Source organism: Brassica napus, chromosome C9 (genome assembly GCF_020379485.1).
Source record: "Brassica napus cultivar Da-Ae chromosome C9, Da-Ae, whole genome shotgun sequence".
Classification (NCBI taxonomy): Eukaryota; Viridiplantae; Streptophyta; class Magnoliopsida; order Brassicales; family Brassicaceae; genus Brassica; species Brassica napus.
Window position 1 is genome coordinate 63,967,070 of NC_063452.1, and position 20,794 is coordinate 63,987,863.

The following is a 20,794-nucleotide window of genomic DNA, read 5'->3' on the forward strand; positions in this document are numbered from 1 at the left end:
TATCTATTCCCTCTATTTCTGAAACTAAAATTTTCTAGAGTATAGCTTATTAAGAATTTAATAAACATTTATAATTTAATTTATTTTTTACTTTGTCATACAATTTCCAATAACTTTCTACCAATGAAATTTAATCAATTCAAATATTTTCAATTAATGTTTTTCAAAAGTATAAAAAGTATCTTAACAATATAGAAAATCTATTTTTGTGAAACAAGAAAAAAATTTAAAAAATATTAATTTCGGGGGAACGAGGGAGCAAATAACCGTGAAGGTTAAATGTTGGTACAGTACACGCCTTTACTATTAGTTTCAATTCGTAATACGTAACAATTAAATCCGCCGTTAAAGTCAGACATTAATTTAAGAAGACCATATGTATATATAAACAGGCAAATTTATTGTGTGTAGTAATTTTACCAGACATATATAGTTAAAAGGGGGTAACAAGTCCCATAAGACTACCCATTTATACTTTGAACATTTATTAACAAAGTCAAAAATATTTTAAACTTTTTTTTTTTTGTCAACAAAAATATTTTAAACTTTTTTCTTTTTGTCAACAAAAATATTTTAAACTTAATCACGGAAAACAAATTTGTTTCAATTAATTGATGGAATACTGTAGATCATATTTAACATTTTACCAAAAAAAAATATTGTGGATCGAAATAGTAACGAGCATTATAGTAAAGCATTTAACACGCTGGCAGATTTTGATGAATAACTGCTTATAATTTTTTTTTTTTTTGAAATTGTTTGACTCGAAGAAAACAGAAAAGTATCTTGTAGGATAACAACATATATGTAAGAATTTAAAATAACTTGTAGAATAGTTATAAAATTACGAAATTAATATTTAAAATGCAATTGAAGAAGCAGAATAGTAAATATTAAATTATTTACTTAAATTGCTAAATCAAAACTATAATATCCACGAGTCAGGAAGACTGGTAAAGTGACATATCCAATGAAATACAGAAAAAAAATAAAAATGAAAATGAAAATTAACACGCCCGGTGGGACTCGAACCCACAATCGTTTGATTAGAAGTCAAACGCCTTATCCATTAGGCCACGGGCGCCTTGTTTGCTAACTGAAAAAGAGAAATAAATAGTATATCTGGACAAAGCCTACTGTTATACAGTTTCTTTACCCACATTACATTGGTTATAGTGCAAAAGGATTTTCAATAAAATAGTCCTGAACCTGAAGTTTCACAACGTTCAAAACAAGCCTGAAGCTACACAATATTCAAAGAAGAAAGTTTTCTACAAAAAAAAAGCATAAATTCTGCAGATACATACATGTTTAGAGCTTCAACTACTACAGATGTCTACATCTATTATTCAGCTGTTAATTAGCCACGCTAACAAATCATTTCCCTCTAAAGATATGGAGATTGAGAAGATTCCAAACATTCGAGATAATGCAGCTCGATAGAGATTCATATACCTCTTTAGAAGCTCTCTGACGTGCTTCCAAGATCTCAGGGTTGCTCATGAGCAACTCAACCGCTTCTCTGAGCTCTAGCTTACTCGATACCTGTGTAATCGATAAGGGATTCGCCTGCTGCATTGCCTTCACCATGTGAGAGAAGTGCCCAACATGACAACCTAACAAAACGTAACACAAATGTTCAGATAAAAGAGAGAAAAAGTGAACTATAGTAATACGAGCATGCCAATCTTATTATCATCATTGAGCACCTGTAATAACGGCACAGCCAGCGGCAGCTGCTTCAGACACGTTATGACCAGTTAACTCCGGGAAGAAAGAACCTCCAATGACGGCTATTGGAGCTACTCCGTAGAATTCTCTTAGTTCACCTGAAGAAAACAAGCAGAACCAGATCATGTCAATGGAGAAAGTACAGAGAGGGGTAGCCACTAGGAACATTAATGTAAAGGAAAGAACCCAACCTAGTGTATCAACCACATATATATTTGTCTTCTTTGATGTGATCTTTTCATTTCGAGACCTTAGAGCTACACTTTGGCCATCGTTCCGCAATTTCTACAAAAAGTAGCTTTGACATATTGAAATTTGCCAAAAGTTATAACCTAAGCCAGGCCAATAATCAAAATAAGCAGAAGTTGGTTTTGGAACATACTTGAGCGATCTGGTGGCCATGATGTGGATGTCGAGGCACAATTATCACAACGGAGTCAGGATGTGACTGGAGAAGCAAGTTGTGAACTCCTAAAATGACTGTGCATACAACTTTGATCATCAATTTTGATAAATACATAAAAAAAAAAAACAGAAGATAATTTGTACCTTCTTCCTCGCCTCTATGTAATGACGATGCAATCCATACCTTCATATCTGAGAGTTCTGCTTTTAGATCTCTTATACTTTCAGATGTTCCACTGGATACATAAAATTTGTTTACCACTGGAAGAAAGAGCATACAGGAGATAGATCTTATTATCGTCTTAAACAAGAAGAGTATGAGAAATTCAGCAAATGAAACTAAGTAGCAGATCATTAATCAAACATCAACAACTCTAGATCTCAATGAAAATAATCTTGAAAGCATAGGTGGGAGTGCAATACCGTATTTCAAGTCTCCAGAAAAATTAATGACGAAGGGTGGTGCCTGCAGCAGCTGGAAATGTATACCCTGCAAGGTGCTCTATCCCATTTGAGGCAAAAAAAAAAAAAAAATTAATATAAGCCAAGATCAGATAATCCTTGGATTTGATGAAGTTATAGCATACATACGAGTGGAGCAATTAGTGAGAATTTGGATAGCAGTAATGATGCCAGAGGTAGTAAGAGAGGACTAGACCACCGTTTAAAGGATTTTGTAGACATCCGAGCGTTCAACAATGCCAGCGGAATCTGAAAAAAATTGGATTAACAGAAAACACTATATTAACCAATGCAAAGAGTCAGGAACATGTTACTATGCGTATCCAGGGCGCCTATAGACGATTTATTAAAGATTTCTAACTGTTTTTTTTTACAAATTTGGGGATCTAACAAAAATGTTTTTCGGACTTATGTCTATGTAATTTTCTTCAAAAATTTGAAGTTCCAAAGGCGATGTTTCATTCGGCTTTGCTCGCCCTAAGTAAATGTCTTAGGAGGAGAAACAAAAGGTTATGTTTCCCCACAACCACATGTATTAAATCATCAAACCTCTCAAGAGAAAACAAAAAAAAAAAAGAGTAAACTACATCATGACCTGAGGATTATCCACGTGTTCAAAGGAAAACATTTGGAAATTAAGTTCATTATCCTTAACAGAAGTAATAAGCAAACGAGAGGGAACAAAAAAAATTACTCGAAGTTGTGCAGCAGACATGATGAGATTAGGCCACAGCTCGTTCTCCATAATGACAATCGCATTTGGTTTCCAATAACCAAGGAATCTGTCAATAGCCACCGGTGTATCCAGCGGTGCAAACTGCTCAAATTTTATAAACTAAAGCACATCAACAAGAGCTCAGAGATATTATTATATCACCAAGCAACGGTTAAAGAATAACTGTTAGTGAACACACAGAAACAAAGAAAATGAATTTGTGTAACTAACTTTCAGCTCTTATAGTATGAGCTGAGTCGGGTTTACATGTAACAGACATTTAACCATTCTAAACCATATAATCGGTTTACTAATACCTGATGTAATACACCAACAGGAAGCTGCTTCTTTATCACTTCACTGCAAACGTTTTAAAAAAAAAAAAAAGATTAAAACTTTAAATCCCGTTTTTAAAAGTTTAAGCGTACGAAGAGAAACAATACAATGCAGAGACTGTCGTCGTCGTCATCAAGATAGTCATCTCTGGCTTCATCTCACTGCATCGTCTGATCACGGGAATCGCAGCCATTCCTTCACCTGAAGAGAGAGAGTCACCACAATAAGAAGAGCTTGATTTCTCGATTTGGAGACTAATCGAGATGATCGATCAATTGAGGTTTCTAACCTAACGAGACGGCGTGAAACCAGACGAGCGATCCCGGCGGGCGTACGGCGGAGGGATGACCGAACCGTTCGTGCCACCGGCGGGAGTGTTCTAGGCCTCGGAGCCTGCGCCACCGCGTATGGAGGTGAAGAAATGGTGAAGCGCTGTAGGTTAAGGCTCTGTATAATCTGTATACGAGCACTCCGAGCTCCATCGCGCATCCGCCACTCAGCGACGACGTCTGCTCTGCTCTATTCATTGAAGACTGCTTCTAGTACGACGCCGTATTGTAATCGGGCCGTTTAAAGCCCATAATATTAGTAAATTATTTTCTAGCCTTCAACTTTGGCCCAACAAGGATAAACGCTTCAATGGTCAAACGCATAATCACGACTGTGTCATGTGAGAGAATAAAGTACATGTTATTCATTACTTGTCCGAATGATCTTCAGATTCTTCGAAATGGTAGCCAGCATAATATTCTGGACACCTAGAATTTTGTTTAAAGAGTAAAAAAAAGTTATAACAGTAAAAAATTAAATGAAACTATCCTTTTGCCTTTTCTCAAAGAAGGTTGGGAAAAATGTTAGCGGAATAACTTTGATAGCAAGTTTAGCTTCCCACGTGCCATGTTGTTGCCTGCTGTTTGAGCCTTTGTCTATGGTTTCAGATGAATCTGGAATTTACATTCGTCTATCTAGTCCATTTAAAAGTTAAATATTTAGCTAGAGAAATTCTCTGAAATGTCTTACTTTATCGTCGCTGTAAAAATTATGACCAAAGTTGTAGTTCTCTTATACTATATAACCAGCATCTTAGTCTTATACGATTGTTTGATTGATGGACGTAAGAGCAAACAATTAATGAATAGAATGTCAAAGATGGCTATAATTTCGTTTAAAGCGGCAAAAGAAAGTAATAGTATATGATCATCCACCTAAAAGTTAAACATACAAAAAATTCTGGACCTCGGATCTATCCCATTACATATATATAATCAGAATTAGTAATGAAATTGAAGCAGGTGAGAAAAAGAGTGATGAAGACTTGGTCTTGAAGACTAAGGTGCGGTGTCTCCTTCCCATATCGGAGCCAAATTGCACACATCAACTAAGTAGTTCATAGACCTTAACCATTTCCAATGATAGCATTTTCGAGTCGTATTATGTAATGCAAGCAAACAAAATTAAATTATAAAAAGACGTATTAAGATTCCTTTTATGTTTTTTTTTTTAATTTACTTACGGTGATTTGAGTTTTTGAGGTTGAATACGTATTAAGATATTTAGAGGTTCTTTCGATAAGAATGAAAAATATCTCTAATTCTTTGCACATTATGTAGCAAATCAAATTTACTATTTTACCTAATCAAAATACATCACAATTCACAATTCACAACATTACTTTATTACTTGTATTCAAAGTTAAGTATTCAATCATAAACTTATGTTTTGATGAGGATCAGATTTATTACGTAAGATTTGGTTTTATGATTTATTATAAGTTTGTAACAAGCGTATGTTACTATCTGCGATACACACAACATGCAACATCATGATGAACGATTATATTCCCAAAATTTTACATTATTTACATCTATAGTATATAAGAAAATACATGATATCATATCGAGCTTCATGCGTATTAAGTATAGGCCATTAAAAATTCAACTAAGAGGTTTCATGAACTTCATGTAATCATTGTAAAAAAATTGTATACGTGATGTAATATATATATACACAAAATATATGTGCCGACAATTAAAAGTCGAAATAAGACCCTAAAATAAATGGAGAGAGGGGGAGTTTCAGTTCCAAAGTAGATAGGATATCAATTCTATATGAAGTATGGACATTGGATCCCACCAATTGTTCTGAATTGTGTTTTCTACAAAACTTGATTGATTCTTTGAATATTTTCATATTTATTATAGCTTTTTGCAAACATATTTATCATAACAAAAGTAACATGCCCATTTTATTTTGAATAACTAACAATAGAAATACATATACATACTTTTTTCTTTCGAAAATTAATATATAGTCTATTTGTTAATGTTTTGTTCCTGGAGTAGAGATGAAAGGTCGAGTACACGTTAGTGAGTAGGAACCTTCATAAAGAGATACACTGATAGTAGTTTCTTTTAGTTTTGTTTTGAGGTATACGGTTTAGTTGATGAAAATATACTCGACTGTGAAGAAAAGAATGCTTTTTTTTTGGACAATAAGAAAAGAATGCTTAAGAAGTCTTTGCTAACCAAAATCAATTTACAGTTTTATACAGATGATATATCAACCTCTTTTTAATTTATTTCGCTTTTACAGTTTTCACGTAAACAGCTTACGACGGGTATATAAGCGAAATTAAACCATTAAATTCAAAATCTATTGGCTTAAGTTTTCTAACTTTTATATGGGACCAGTTGTGAGCACTGTGTATATGGGTATATTCCTGAGCAATAATGTAATACGTAGGGTGACCAATAATATATATTTACGAATCTGTTGCTCCAAGTCTTTTTTTCTTATAATTCTGGTTATTATATGCCAAAGCCAAACAGCTCCTCAGTGAAGGGTTCGAAGTTGTTCGTGGGGTAATCTTGTATTTAGTCTACCATTTTTTGTTTGGTTATTCCATTTTATCTAATTATCGGTCATTATTTTTTTCCAAATCTATTTTATACGTGTGTGTCATGATAAAAAAAAAATTAGATGTTATATCACACTTACTAGATAATCAGTTCTCTGTAAAAACCCCGTAAATTATCATTAATTTTAGTAACATGTCTCAGAATTATTGAAAATGATGAAAAATGAAAGGAATGGTGACAAATGTGAGTGAAAGAAGCAAAGTCCATCTGTAAGAAGTAAGAACACATGTGTTATTTGGTCCTTTTACATTATGTTTACTTGCAAGGCACTGCATGTTACTTCCTGGCTGCATGCAACATATGTAGTGCTATTTTACTTCTCCAACTTTTGTTTTTATTCATATTCCATTTTTCATTATTATAACTCTGCACACAATTTTATTGTTGTTTAAGTTACCATGATAATATAGAGATATAATCATACATACTTGTTTCGCATTCAAAGAAATCAAAAGCCAATGGCGAATATTAGTTTTTTTTTTTTTGATCAAATTTTTTTTTTTTGATCAAAGGCGAATATTAGTTTCGTGTGTTAAAGAATGGCAAGTAACATATTCATTATTAACAAAGATGATTGAGATCTCGACAAATTATATGATTATAGTTATTATGTATATTAGTTAACTCAAGTTTGTTTATGATATCACTATATCTATGAATATATGTTAGATAATGGTCTCGGCATGTGTTCTCCACATGACATGCCAACCAAATACAGACTTTAATTTGTCAACTTACTGACTTGATAACTGATTACAACACGAAATACGCTATAAGAAGTACAGGCAAAAAAAAATCATAAAATCAAAATTCCTAACTATTTAAATTATAAATAGGTGTTTTGGTACTGGACCGACAGAAAATGAATCATTCCGTATGAAGTATCTTCATAAACTGAAATGTTCGTTTTAGTGTTGTAATGTCAGTGTTGGCTAAAGTATCCGAATAAAATATGACTAATTTAACAAGTGTGAAAAGATGATTACTAAAACCACAGTGTTTTATAATTACATAGAATTGTCTAATGCTAATGCAAGGTGATTACTAGCACTGAACGACCGTCTAGGTTCTAACAGTCAACCTCAGCCGTTGGGCAGTCCTTTTTATCCAGCTGTGTGTTTCATCTTACTACTTATCACCGCTTAAAATTAATCGAGATCCATTTTACTTTTAAAATAACATTATCTCGTTAAGTTCTTAATTACTACTATATAGTAGTTTGCGAAGTATATGAAATAGAATGATTGATGGACGAAGTGGAAACGTGGGTCGAAGACTCGGAAGTTTATGAAATAATTGACTTTTCCTACTTTTACTTTAAAGAATTGACTTTAAGCAATGTTTTGAATTTGTTAATATTTATGATATTAAATATAATAAGCTTAATATTTATGATAATCATTAAATATACTAAGCTTAAAATTTTCATATAAACATTTACAAACGGACCGTCGGTGCGCTATAAATCAGCATCGCAAATTAGCCATAAAACAAATGTGCTTTGTTAGATATCTTTGAGTGTTTTTCTGTGCAAAATGTCTTATTCATTTTCTACACGGGAGCTTTTGGTCAATTTCGACTGGTTAGCAACATTCCATATCATTTCCAAGAGGGGTGACCATATCTGTTCTGCCTCAAGTCTTGAATTGTTCTTTGGTTTTAAACAATTGTAATATTCTAGAGTATGGTGTCATTTTATACGATTACAAAACTAACACTAGTACTTTTATATCGATATGACTAACTTACCTTCATAATCCAGATCAAAGTTGGAGAGCTCCTTCGTGGTTTATATTTGTTTTTTATAGAAATAAGTGAATATATATAATAATGTTACATTGTTACAAATGCGATCAAAATGCATATATAAAATATTGTTACATATACTTTACTGGATTTCGCAGACAAAATTGGGAGTTCTATATCTGTTTCTCTACATATGGACCACTGCATGATTTCAATATCTTGTTCTATAGAATCGATCATTCGATAATCTTGAGAGATTTTCATTATCCTGTAACGAGATGAGGACAACGATACGAGACATATTATTTCATCGAGAAACGAACCGATATAATCACTTTACTATTGGAATCAACTGGTTATACAAGTTATTGGGGTATAAAACTGATATACATCATGCGTTTACAATGCATGATTTTCGTTTAGTTTTGAATCACATACAGTAAATAGCATTTGGCCTTCAAGTGTTAGCTCTGTATTAAATTACCAAATATGATATACTAGGCCGAACTCTTACGACTAATGTATATGATATATACAACATTCAAAATATTGCTAGACTTTTTTGGGGTTAAATATTGCTAGAAGTTAGTCAACTGTCTATGAAACTAATCTAAAATTATTTATTCGTTGATTTCTTAAAAAAAAAAGAAATTAAACATTAGTCAGAGAAACAAATATTAACTATAGCCCAGATTAATTTAATCAGCGTTGTCTACCAATTTGTTTTGACTGAGATGGTCGTATATTTACGAACGCCTAGACGGCTAAAATTTGGAACATATTCTACATTTTTTTCTGGAGAAACAGGTTAAATTAAAATAACATTTTGCTTAACTCAGACCTGGACATCATTAATGTTTGTGACGTTCAATAATGTTTGGTAGTTATATAGAAAGAGCAAATGGATGGTTGATGAAGCAAACATTTATTTGTGTACAATAAATTATAAATACAAACTACAGTATAAAATAAGCCAAAAATTAAAAGTGGAACCATACAATACAAGGGCAAAGGCTTTATATAAAGACATTCATCTCTGTTTCATTTTTCACACATACACTGATACAGACACACTGTCTCTTCTCTCTCTCTCTGTTTATGTTCACAGATCTCTCTCCTCTCCTCTTCCTTTCCAAAACGATCTCCTCCTTCACCACCTTTCATTATAATCTTTCCTCTCTTACCAAACCATAAAACAAGAAAACAAACCTAAAAAACAAAAACTTAATTCTCCTTTTTTTTCCGACAATCTGAATTTCTATCAAGTAAAACTCTGTCTCTCTGATTACTTACTTCAAAAGAAACTTCTTTAAATTATCACATTGTACCCTATCGCTTGTCTCACAAGAAAACCAGCCAAACATATTCCACAATACGGATCTAGGGTTCTTGCTTCCTCCTCTGACTTTCTCTATCTCTTTTCGGAGTAAGAAGAAATGGAGCTTGGAGATTCAGCGGCGGTGATTCCAGACTCGTTCATGGGATACAGAGACGACATCACAATGCAGATGTCAATGATCTTGGACCAGATTCGAGCTCCGTTGATCGTCCCAGTCCTTAGGCTCGCGGTTTATATCTGCTTAACGATGTCGGTGATGCTATTTGTGGAAAGGGTTTACATGGGAATAGTAATCTCACTCGTGAAACTCTTTGGTCGGAAGCCAGAGAAACGTTTCAAATGGGAACCGATGAAAGACGACATCGAGCTCGGAAACTCTGTTTATCCTATGGTTCTTGTTCAAATCCCAATGTACAATGAACGAGAGGTACCAAATTAAATCGAAACTCTTGTCTCTTTTTCTTTTTTACTTTGCTTTGTTATGAATTAACACGAATTAAATTTGAAGAAAGCAAAAGAACCAAAATGATCGAGGCAAATACCCATTTAAGTTTAGTATATTATTTTGAACAAAAAAAAAGTTTAGTATATTATTATTATGTGAATAAACAATTTTACAATTTCAATAACTACTTCCGGCCAAAGAATGCTGGTATTCTACCGGTGTACAAAAATTTAAGACACTTCTAGAATTAACAGCTTTGTTTATTAATCTTGTTATGTTGTTAATGCAGGTTTATCAGCTATCTATTGGAGCTGCTTGTGGGCTCTCGTGGCCGTCTGATCGAATCGTCATTCAAGTTCTTGATGATTCCACTGACCCAACGATCAAAGTAAGCTCAAGAACTGGTCTTTTGATTCTTGAAAAAGATCCAATTTACGAGCTTCTTGTTTTTTTGTTTGAGCAGGATCTAGTGGAGATGGAGTGTAGTAGATGGGCGAGTAAAGGAGTGAACATAAAGTATGAGATCAGAGACAACAGAAACGGCTACAAAGCTGGAGCTCTGAAAGAAGGTATGAAGAAGAGTTATGTCAAAAGCTGCGATTACGTTGCGATCTTCGACGCTGATTTTCAGCCTGAACCGGATTATCTCTGGAGAACCGTACCGTTCCTCCTCCATAACCCTAAGCTTGCTCTCGTTCAAGCTCGCTGGAAATTCGGTAATTTTTTTATATTTTTGACTGTTTTACCTGGTTGACCCACTTTTATTGTTGTTGTCACGTGATTGGTAAGTGCTAATAATCAGTATTCAGTGCTTAGCTAGAAAGTTTACACACGGTTTTGAGATTCGTTTTTTTTTATCTGAATTACTACTCGCTTTTTAGGCTAAGTAATGATAATTACAGAATCATTTGATCAGTGAACATTAACTAATTACATATACTTTGTGTGTTAATAATGTTCTTCTTTTTTTTTGTTTAATACTAGTATTAAATTATGACTTTTCGAATGGAGGACTAATTGGAGACGGCAGAGATGGCTCATATTAAATTAATACATATAAGTAGATTTAATTGTAAGTGGAAAAAAATTAGAACCTATGAACGTATTATAAGACATCATAAGCTAATAGCACATGAGTTGATCACTGTTCTAAGAGAATCTTATTTTATAGTAATTTAAAAGCATGGGGTTTAATAATTTAATAAGAAAATTATGTTTACATAAAGAAAGTTTTTGTTACATTAACAGAAGTGTCGGTGGGTGTTTTATACTTTTATTGATAGGTCCCAATATAACCTAACCTAGCGGATCTTGATGTCGACGTATCGATTTTGTTCGTGATTTTCGTGCTCTAGCTTTAAAATTTTAAATGTGGAACCACTTTCTTTTGCAAATAGTTTTTATTAGTACTAACAAATTATTTTTGAATGATCTAGAGGCATATTCCATATAATATAGGCAATATCCCTTCTAACAAATCCCATATTAAATAGAAGAAAACATTTCGGGAAATATAAGAAAACATCAAGGAATATAAAGTTTAATATTTTGTTGTCCTTTGTGGTAGGTATGTCTGCAGTAGGAGTTGGTAAATATTTGGTTTGTGTGTCTGGCTTTTTGTTGATTTTTGATGAAAAATATGCATTGTCCACACATTTTTCAACAGAGTGATTTTTTTCCACATTAGTCAATAGATTGTCCACCAGTGAATCTATAACTTCTGGCATTCAAAAGCTGCAGCGTATTTAGCTTTGAACGATCTAGCCTTCATAAAAAGAACACCCGAATTTTGAAGTAATTTCTTCGAATAAAAAATAAATTTTGCATGCAAACATTCATCGACATATTAAAATTTAGAAAACCAAAATATAAATAATCAACCAGCACGAGTTAGTCTGGTCTGGTGGTATACGGCTTGCGGCTGCAAGTACGGTCTCGGATTCGACTCGCACTGGTCACCAGGGAATTTACATGCGGACTTGTTCTGGCGTCCGAGACCGAAGACCATTGCCTGGCCATGACCCACTTTCGGGTGTGCGTCCGCGCCGATAAAAGTTCAGTCTCTAGTCTGGACCACTACGGTGGGGTCTGGACACTCGGTTATCAAAAAATAAAAAATAAATAATAAATAATCAGATTAGAACAGAGCTTAGTGTTTAGTGGCGTTGCTTCACTGGCACGTGGTCGTGTCCCATAATGAGTGCAGAGAACATATAGGGAAGGGGCTTGTTTTGTCATTTAGTAAATATAGTATTAGGTAGATCAGTCATTTTTGTTAGTAGATACGCCACGTGTACTTGCCAGCGCCCTCTATCTTCCATGTGCAATATCTGGGTCCCACACTGGTCTCTTCTCTACTAGTCTCTGTCACTCTCATCACTCACTTTTCTTTTTCAAGTAAAATTTGTTTGTTTTTTTTACTTCCAGTACTAATACAACCAATTATTGAAACTCGCTTTTATTTTATTAACGATGCTTTTAGTCTCACGAGCTATTTTATTTTAGACAATAAAAATAGTAATAATAAAAAGAAATCATGTGAACTTGTGAAGTAGATTGACAAAATCTAACGAGTTGTTGAAATCTAATTGGGGAAGACCGGAAGAGTCTGAGCTGTCTATAGTTTGTTTTTGAGCTGTCTATAGTTTGATAATTGAAAATATTTATTTCAATGTCACCAACTAGTTTTTAATGTCTTCATCAATGTCACATTCATTGATTGTTTTGCTATGATTGTTTTGCTATGCATATATTAATTGAATTCCATTATTCAAATTTGTTCCTTCTAATTTTGCAGTAAATTCGGATGAATGTTTGATGACAAGAATGCAAGAAATGTCTCTGGATTATCATTTTACGGTCGAACAAGAAGTTGGTTCTTCTACTTACGCCTTCTTCGGTTTCAACGGTACTTACTTTTTTCCTCTTCATTATACTTTCTCGTCTTATTTCAGTTTCATAACATTTGCTTGCTTACTATCATTTTAGGGACTGCGGGAATATGGAGAATATCGGCATTAAACGAAGCTGGTGGTTGGAAAGATAGAACAACCGTAGAAGATATGGACCTGGCCGTTCGAGCTAGTCTCAAGGGTTGGAAATTTTTGTACCTTGGTTCGTTGAAGGTATACCTTGTCTCTCCATTATTTAACAATGCGTATGCGTCAATTAGTGGTTGATATATGATTTTAAAATAATATAGGTTAAAAACGAGTTGCCAAGTACATTCAAGGCGTATAGGTATCAACAGCACAGGTGGTCATGTGGTCCAGCAAATCTTTTCAGGAAAATGGCATTCGAAATCATGACCAACAAGGTTTGTAACTCCTTCTTTCTCCCTCCACACTGAATGAACCGGTTAATTAACCAGTACTTACATTCAACATATCAAACCTAAACCGGAAAGTTTCTCTAGTTTTGGTTGGTCTCCACATTTATTTAAGTTCTGCTTTAAATTGGTTTTTCTTTCTTTTTGCCAGAACGTGACTTTATGGAAGAAAGTTCATGTGATATATAGCTTCTTCGTAGTGAGAAAGATTGTGGCACACATTGTTACATTCATCTTCTATTGTGTGGTCTTACCGGCTACGGTTCTTGTACCTGAAGTTACTGTACCTAAATGGGGAGCGGTTTACATTCCGTCCATCATTACTCTGCTCAACGCTGTCGGTACACCTAGGTAAAAAAAATATTCCAAAGATTTTCTTACGGCTCAAGTGACGTCTCGTTTAGCCTCTCGTTGTTTGTTACACGTATCTTATAGGTCACTACATCTCATGGTATTTTGGATTCTGTTCGAGAATGTGATGTCTCTTCACAGAACAAAAGCTACCTTCATCGGTTTACTCGAAGGAGGAAGAGTTAACGAGTGGATTGTCACTGAGAAGCTCGGTGATCTTAAGGCTAAGTCAGCAACCAAGGCTCCAAAGAAGCTTCGTTTTAGATTTGGAGATAGGTAAGCTTCTCCACGTGTCTTATAGGTCACTGAATCTTATTTGCACTTTTGTTTCATTCTAATAACTTTTCTTTGGCAGAATCCATGTGTTGGAACTCGGTGTAGGAATGTATCTGTTTTCTATCGGATGCTATGACGCGTTATTTGGGAAGAATCATTATTATCTATACCTTTTCGCGCAAGCATTCGCCTTCTTCATCGCTGGATGTGGGCAGATTGGGACAGTGGTGCCTAACTATTGAATGGAAAATGGATTGATCGAGCTACAAACTGCTCGAGAATAAGATGATGATTTTATATTTTTTTCTTGGCTACTCTTTAATTTCTTCCTGGTGTGAATAGAGAGAATTGATGATACGATTGTTACAGAAGATGGTGTGTGTAGTTGTGGAAGATATGGATACCTATAGTAAAGAAGAATATATATATTTTCAAGGGGGGTTTTCATATTCCTCAAAGACAATAGATCATTTCTTGCAAGACAAAAGCTTTTGATTCCAATTTCTTTGTATCAAATTATTGTATTGTACAAATATGGAGGTACATGATAAAGGAAGTCATAGTTTCCGATGCTCCGCCGCCTTTCAATAATGCCTGAGATCTGGTTTCCGCCATAGTTTCCGATCGCTTCGCCACCGTTTCCGAGGAAAGAATGTCTCTGATACCACTGATAAAAGAAGTCACTCCTTTATGATCGATCTAATGTTCTTGAAACACCAAATCGTAGCTCTCGAGTAATAGATCTATAAGAGAGAAAGATCTAAATCCTCAAATAACAATCCATGAATCGATATTAGAATTCCAGAGGTTTTTAAGAAAGTTTTACAAATGATTTCTGAATGAACTGAATAGAGTACGCAGACTCTGTTTTATCTACTCCAAAAGATGAACTCCTCCGATCAGCTGGCGCGAAGCCGTTGTAACAAACTCTTAACTTCTCCCTTCCTCCACTAGTTACTCAACACGTGTCTCTTACTTCTCCTGTATCAGTACACGATAATCACATTCTATGAAATAGCTTGCAACATGCAGGATTTGAAAGAATTGTCATCTTTTGCATCTTTTATTCAAACAAACGTTGCCTTTGTGGTCGCTACTTCTATAATGTTTGAAGGTTTTCTTTCGAATGAGAAAGAATGATAAATTGTTTTCTTTATTGCATATAGTGGGCCATATAGTGGTAACTGAACGTTTATATTGTTTGGTTTCTTCAGTTCAGTTGAAACATAGTTTCTAGATGACCAAATTTTTATGGGTTTGGACTAAAAAAAAATTACTAAACCACCATACACAGAATAAAACTGGATCTACAAAAAAATTGCAAATTTGCAATCATATCAAAAATGATATTAGTGTAAGTCTTTTTAATCTAGATTGGACATGTAACAAGGTTCAGAAAAGGAAAAAAACAATTTGCAGGCTGCAGGCTGTGGGGTTCGAACCCACGCGCACTTATGTGCAGAAGAACTTAAGTCTTCCCCCTTAACCACTCGGGCAAACCTGCTAGTTGCTATACACTAACTTTTATCATCTACATCCTCATTTTATGCCAATGGCATTTCCCTTCGGAGCCCATATGTTAGCTACGTTTATATTATTTAACCCTTTCAGGGCCCATTGGGTTTGGCTTACTATGTTTTATCGACGTTGCGCTATCTGAAGATCTCCAATTGTACGAATCCAAGAAAATTTTGGTTTTTCCGACAAAAGCCAACATAAATATCATATCCACCATATTAGCACTAAACACAAAGGGTCTAGCAAAGTTTCGTCTACCCGACGATTAGGAAAAAGATAACTAAACTGGTTAACTCGCAAACTCAAAGTTTTGAAAACCGAATTACATCAAAAGTCTAAAAAAGCTTATGGATACTCTCTTTTCTTCTTCATCAGATTTCAAGCAACTCCACTGTGTTTGGCCTTGGTGTGCGACTGCAAGCCCATCTCCGAAGTAAACGTTCTGTTGCAGGAGCTGCACCCAAATGCATTTGCGGACTTTGGTGTCTGCTGCTGCTGCTGCTTCGACGACTCTCCATTGCTTCCAGAGCTCTTTCCTCCCTTTGACGGATGCGGAGTCGCAACGTGGACGTGTGGCTTCTTCGATTCTGTTTTCACAACGTTTAAGATTATTATATCAAGACATCTTTATAACTCACAGTAAAGAAAGAACGAGGATCAGATAGAGTCACCTGATTTCTGAGGAGTTACGAACTTAGCCTTCTTGTTTGAAGCAGTCTTCGAGGTGGTGGCTTCCGCAGGCCTCTTCTTGGCTTCTTCAACCTTTTTATAAAACAAGAAAATTATAGTCAGATTTGCGTTTGACACATAAGTGAAATTGCTGCAAAAAAGGCAAGAGAACAAATATATACAAGTTTAGCATCAACAATCACATATAAAGAGAATATAATGTACCTTCTTCTCAGGGGTCTCCTCATCTGATGAGTCATCTTCCTCATCGTCAGATGAGTCTTCGTCATCATCGTCCTCTTCAACTTCAGCAGTAACCTTCTTTTCTTCCTGAAACAAAGTAGAGATCGTAACAATGAAGGGTGTAAATGATATAGGTGACACACTACAGGCAGCATATTTATTCACCAAACAATAAAAGCATCCCCTTTTCTCTAACTAGGATACTAAACACAAGAGCTAAGCGTTCATGTGTCATCTTCAAGCGCAAGTTAAATTCTACAAAGTGATCACATTATTACATAAACAAAAGTGTACCTCCTCATCCTCAGAGTCGTCATCATCCTCATCATCATCACTATCGTCCTCCTCATCATCTTCCTCGGCCTTGGCATCGTCATTAGGCAACTGAAAGTTCACCTGCTTCACACCTGATTTCGTAACAGCTGGCTCAGCAGGCTCATCATCATCAGACTCAGTAAGACAGAACAAGAGAGTTAAGGATATCAAACAAGCAAAGCAAGTCCCAAAAGCATATTCATCAATAAATTATCAAAGGTTAAGCAGCGATAAGGATATGAATCAGATTCATGAGCATCAACTCTGTAGCCAGAGAAGAAAACGCTCCCATCCTTCCAACTATGAGACAGCTCAAAACTCCTCTCCAGCACAATCTCCGTGCAGAGCTGAGGGCACTTATCGTGTGACAGCGTCCCAATCACAAGCTTCTGGTCTCCGACTTTCATGTAGAGCCTGACCGGCTCGTTTCCACCGTTCTTCTTCTCGCCTAGAGCAGCCTAACAAACCGAACAAAGCTTCTATAAACATCCATCGCTGAAATAGAAAAAAAAATCAATTATCGCGAGTGGACGTACCAGTGAGATGTGCACAATCATCTCCTCCTCAGCATCCACCCTAAGTGGTGAGCCACTCTTAACCTCAACACCTGCAAACAAACGCAACATACCAGACGGAGATTACTAACCTAAATTGAAAACGGAACGAACAAAACCCTAACTAGACAGAGAGCAGAAAACGAAGAAGAAGACGATCGTTTACCCCAGAACTCCATTGACACGATCGGTAACGAGCTGACGGCGACGGATGCGACGGGAGAGAAAGGTTCTAGAAGAAGACGAGAGCGGTTAGAGCTTTTAGGGCGACGAGTAAGGTGACCACGGCGAAAACCTCAATATAAGGGGGGTTTTTCAGTGATCCTCTGTTACGCGGACCACTATATGATTTAGTGGGCCTGTATCTTGAAGTGAGCCCAAAGAAATTAACGTTTTGAGCCCGGATCTTTTACCATCAAACGGTGTCAAGACGGATCGTAACGGGCTTGTGACGCTTTATTTGACGTGCTGGAAATTTCCGTTTTTTTTTCTCGTTTTGGTCAAAATGTGGGATCCACTCATTCTTTTAAGTAAGTCCCACGGACAAATGGAACAGTATTACGTTATTGCCCTCAATTTGTTTAATTTATTATTTGTGTAAAAGCTGTCTAATTTCTCTACCATCATCATCCATCATTAGAAAACTAAACAAAATCTATGAAGAATATGTGATAACATTAAGTACAGTCTACGAATAATTAAATGGGTCATTTGCACGAGTGGGGATTGAGCAATGGACAACCAAATCCTGCTTATGCCAACTAATTAATGATTAAGTTACACAATTTTATTAATCAAACTACATCTAGACTGTTACATCTATCCGAGGCCTCTTGTGTGTATAGTTTTACTTATAAAAGAGTTCTAATCAAACTACATATAGACATGAGTCAAATGAGTATATTCTTACAAAAGTGTTCAAAAAACATATTCCAAACTCCAAAGGTATAGTTTTATATTATTTTCTATACGCAAACTCAAAAATAAAATAAAAGATTTTGAGGACTTCTAGTTCTAAATATGTAGTGTCCCATAATTTTCTTCCATATATTGGACTACCTACTTTATACCAAGCAGGCGTAAATAAAATTATAAAGATGGCAAAGCGTTAAAATAAAAGAAGCAACGTGATGAAAATATCTTACAAGGCGATGGCTGAGAAATTACTTAATGACAAAAAATGCGAGTGCATGAACCTGGCAATATTCGATGAACCTTAGTGCCATTGATTAATGATATACGTAGTGCAATATTTTAAAATTTATTTATTTATCGTCCAACTTGCGTTGATAACTTCGTACATAAATTAATGACAGCTCATTGACCATCTGAAAGAATCTGAAAATCCTCTAAGGGAAAGATTTTTTTATATAACATGATAATTTCATATATTAGATTATACAGTAGTTTGATCTTAAACGTAACCCATATCAGTTATCATATCATGTAACTAAATTAAAGTTGGGAGTAGTTTATTTAGTTGTTAGCAACAACTCACTAATTTTTCTAAAAGTCACTATTTAAATTTTGTAAAAATTTTAAAATTAATCAGTGCAGTTAATGTATTTTCCACATTGATGTTCACTACTAGTTAGTGTTATCTGTTGTTGTCGTTGTGTTAAAGTTACTTTTATTATGTTTAAAATGCTATCTTCTAGATCAAATATATAATACTCCATGTGTTTACGATGTTCTACAGAATTTTGATGTTTTAATATATAAGATGTTTTCATTTTCCTAGATAACTTTTACTTTATTAAAAACTGTGTACCCAATCATATTTGAATAGTTTATTTTGTAATTGGTTGAATATCGTTAATTTATAATTTTATTGATATTTTCTAGACAAAAAATAGTTTTTTTTAATATGTGTGTTTCTACCTAAACATCTTATATTTAGGAACATAGCGAATATGAATTTTACTTTCTTTATGCAAATAGTACCGCTTAAAATTTCCACGCCAGCTATTTATTCATGCTTATATATAATCTTATTTATTATACCTGAAAGTTGTAATGAAAGAAATTCATAACCAATTAGGTCTAAAGCTTTCAAGAAAACTAATTAGCTTTTTTTTAAGGGTAAAACTAATAGCGTAATGCTTGCGGGAAGCCTCTATGGCAGTCAACAAAACAACATGATTGTAAGACAAGACGGCAGTCTCTATAAAACACGTATAACGACTAAGAGCACCCTCAACTACCCAACTTGAATTTCCTATTTTTTTTCTTTTTTTTGTCTGATTTTAAAAAAAAAATTAAAAATGAACCAATCGCGGACCGCTACGTGTCAGTGGAACCCGCGAAACAGTGCAAAATACATTGTTTATTTCGCGGCAGGAGACAACCATCTCTCCTTTTTAGTGGGCTCCACACTACTTTTTCCCCTAAAACCCTCCTTGCATCCCGCGTTGAGGGTGCTCTAACGAGTGTTGGTTACATACAAGAGTGTTGGTTACATACAACGGATAAAAAACTGATGGATGACAAAAAAAAAAGTAAATGAACAAAGAAAAGATGCAATGGAAAGAAAAATCTAAATACGATTAGTTTGAAAAGTTATAGATAATACTGGTTGAAAAACTTGCTCATAGAATCCGTAAAGTTAATGGTACTATTTCTGAATTCAGGAAGAGGAAAATATATTCTTGTTTCTTTGCTTGTCAATTGTCAACATAAACGAACAAAAAAAATGTTTTCATGAGAGAAGATGCATGCATGGTGAAGTCACACGCAGAGATACGAGTGTTTGAAATAGACAAAGGAATATAGATACATAAGAGCCCATCACTTTCGCATACACGAATACATCCCCTTCTAACCCGATACTTAACCCATTCCTTCATTTATTTTTCAAAGTTTGTTCTCCTTTACAAAACACTTCATATATCTGCAGATTCATACACTTTGGACGTTTAATGTCAGATTTTGGACTTTAAAAAGCATATTTGATTTGTTTTATAAACATGTTTGATGAGTGGTGATACGACAATGACATTAGCACAAGCTTGGTTTCAATGTCCTCAACTCGGATTGGTCTAGAGATTTATTTATTACAGCATGGTTTTTTATTTTCTAACTTGTTTCCTCTTTGAATACCATTCCTACTATTTAGATTTACTTCATTTTTTTTATCTCGAAACCACAGTTTATTTTTAAAACTGCAGTTGCAGTCCACCAAGAAAATTAATACCAAGTTAGTTGTTTAGATAGAATATTTTTACTTCTTATTTGTTGTTTGCAACAAAAAGACTCTAACTGGATTGTTGATTTTTGAAATGAAATGGTGTGGAATAACTTATTCCATTAATTAAAAAAAAGTTCACGATTTGACATGAATAAAATAAAATACTCATTTAATCAATTCCACAACTTAATAGATAAAATATACAAAAACAAATTTATAACAAATTTGGTTATGAATGCATGAAATGAATTATATT

General features: G+C 34.5%; 3 protein-coding genes and 2 non-coding genes across 5 annotated transcripts; 1 reads left to right on the forward strand and 4 right to left on the reverse strand.

Annotated features, from left to right (window-relative positions):
- Positions 1–1,011: 1,011 nt before the first annotated feature.
- On the reverse strand, positions 1,012–1,084 carry TRNAR-UCU. The gene has a single exon. It is a non-coding gene; the product is annotated as a tRNA-Arg (tRNA).
- Positions 1,085–1,173: 89 nt separating this feature from the next.
- LOC106433837 (probable 3-deoxy-D-manno-octulosonic acid transferase, mitochondrial) lies at positions 1,174–4,186 on the reverse strand. The gene is made up of 11 exons (XM_013874668.3): positions 3,939–4,186; positions 3,757–3,850; positions 3,631–3,673; positions 3,293–3,415; positions 2,728–2,847; positions 2,560–2,638; positions 2,281–2,397; positions 2,114–2,211; positions 1,923–2,016; positions 1,710–1,829; positions 1,174–1,616 (listed from the first exon to the last, which is right to left on the reverse strand). The coding sequence occupies exons 1-11, from the start codon at positions 4,174–4,176 to the stop codon at positions 1,378–1,380; spliced, it is 1,365 nt and encodes a 454-aa protein (XP_013730122.2). The 5' UTR covers positions 4,177–4,186; the 3' UTR covers positions 1,174–1,377.
- A 5,126-nt stretch (positions 4,187–9,312) lies between these two features.
- Positions 9,313–14,624, forward strand: LOC106433854 (glucomannan 4-beta-mannosyltransferase 9). Its single transcript, XM_013874682.3, has 9 exons — positions 9,313–10,079; positions 10,387–10,485; positions 10,561–10,813; positions 12,895–13,005; positions 13,086–13,222; positions 13,300–13,413; positions 13,577–13,776; positions 13,861–14,052; positions 14,132–14,624. The coding sequence occupies exons 1-9, from the start codon at positions 9,750–9,752 to the stop codon at positions 14,292–14,294; spliced, it is 1,599 nt and encodes a 532-aa protein (XP_013730136.1). The 5' UTR covers positions 9,313–9,749; the 3' UTR covers positions 14,295–14,624.
- Positions 14,625–15,473: 849 nt separating this feature from the next.
- TRNAL-UAA lies at positions 15,474–15,556 on the reverse strand. Its single transcript has one exon. It is a non-coding gene; the product is annotated as a tRNA-Leu (tRNA).
- A 202-nt stretch (positions 15,557–15,758) lies between these two features.
- On the reverse strand, positions 15,759–17,667 carry LOC106433856 (histone deacetylase HDT3-like). The gene is made up of 7 exons (XM_013874686.2): positions 17,518–17,667; positions 17,334–17,404; positions 17,038–17,255; positions 16,777–16,936; positions 16,465–16,569; positions 16,242–16,332; positions 15,759–16,157 (listed from the first exon to the last, which is right to left on the reverse strand). Exons 1-7 carry the CDS (start codon positions 17,528–17,530, stop codon positions 15,949–15,951), a joined length of 867 nt encoding a protein of 288 aa, XP_013730140.1. The 5' UTR covers positions 17,531–17,667; the 3' UTR covers positions 15,759–15,948.
- Positions 17,668–20,794: the final 3,127 nt, after the last annotated feature.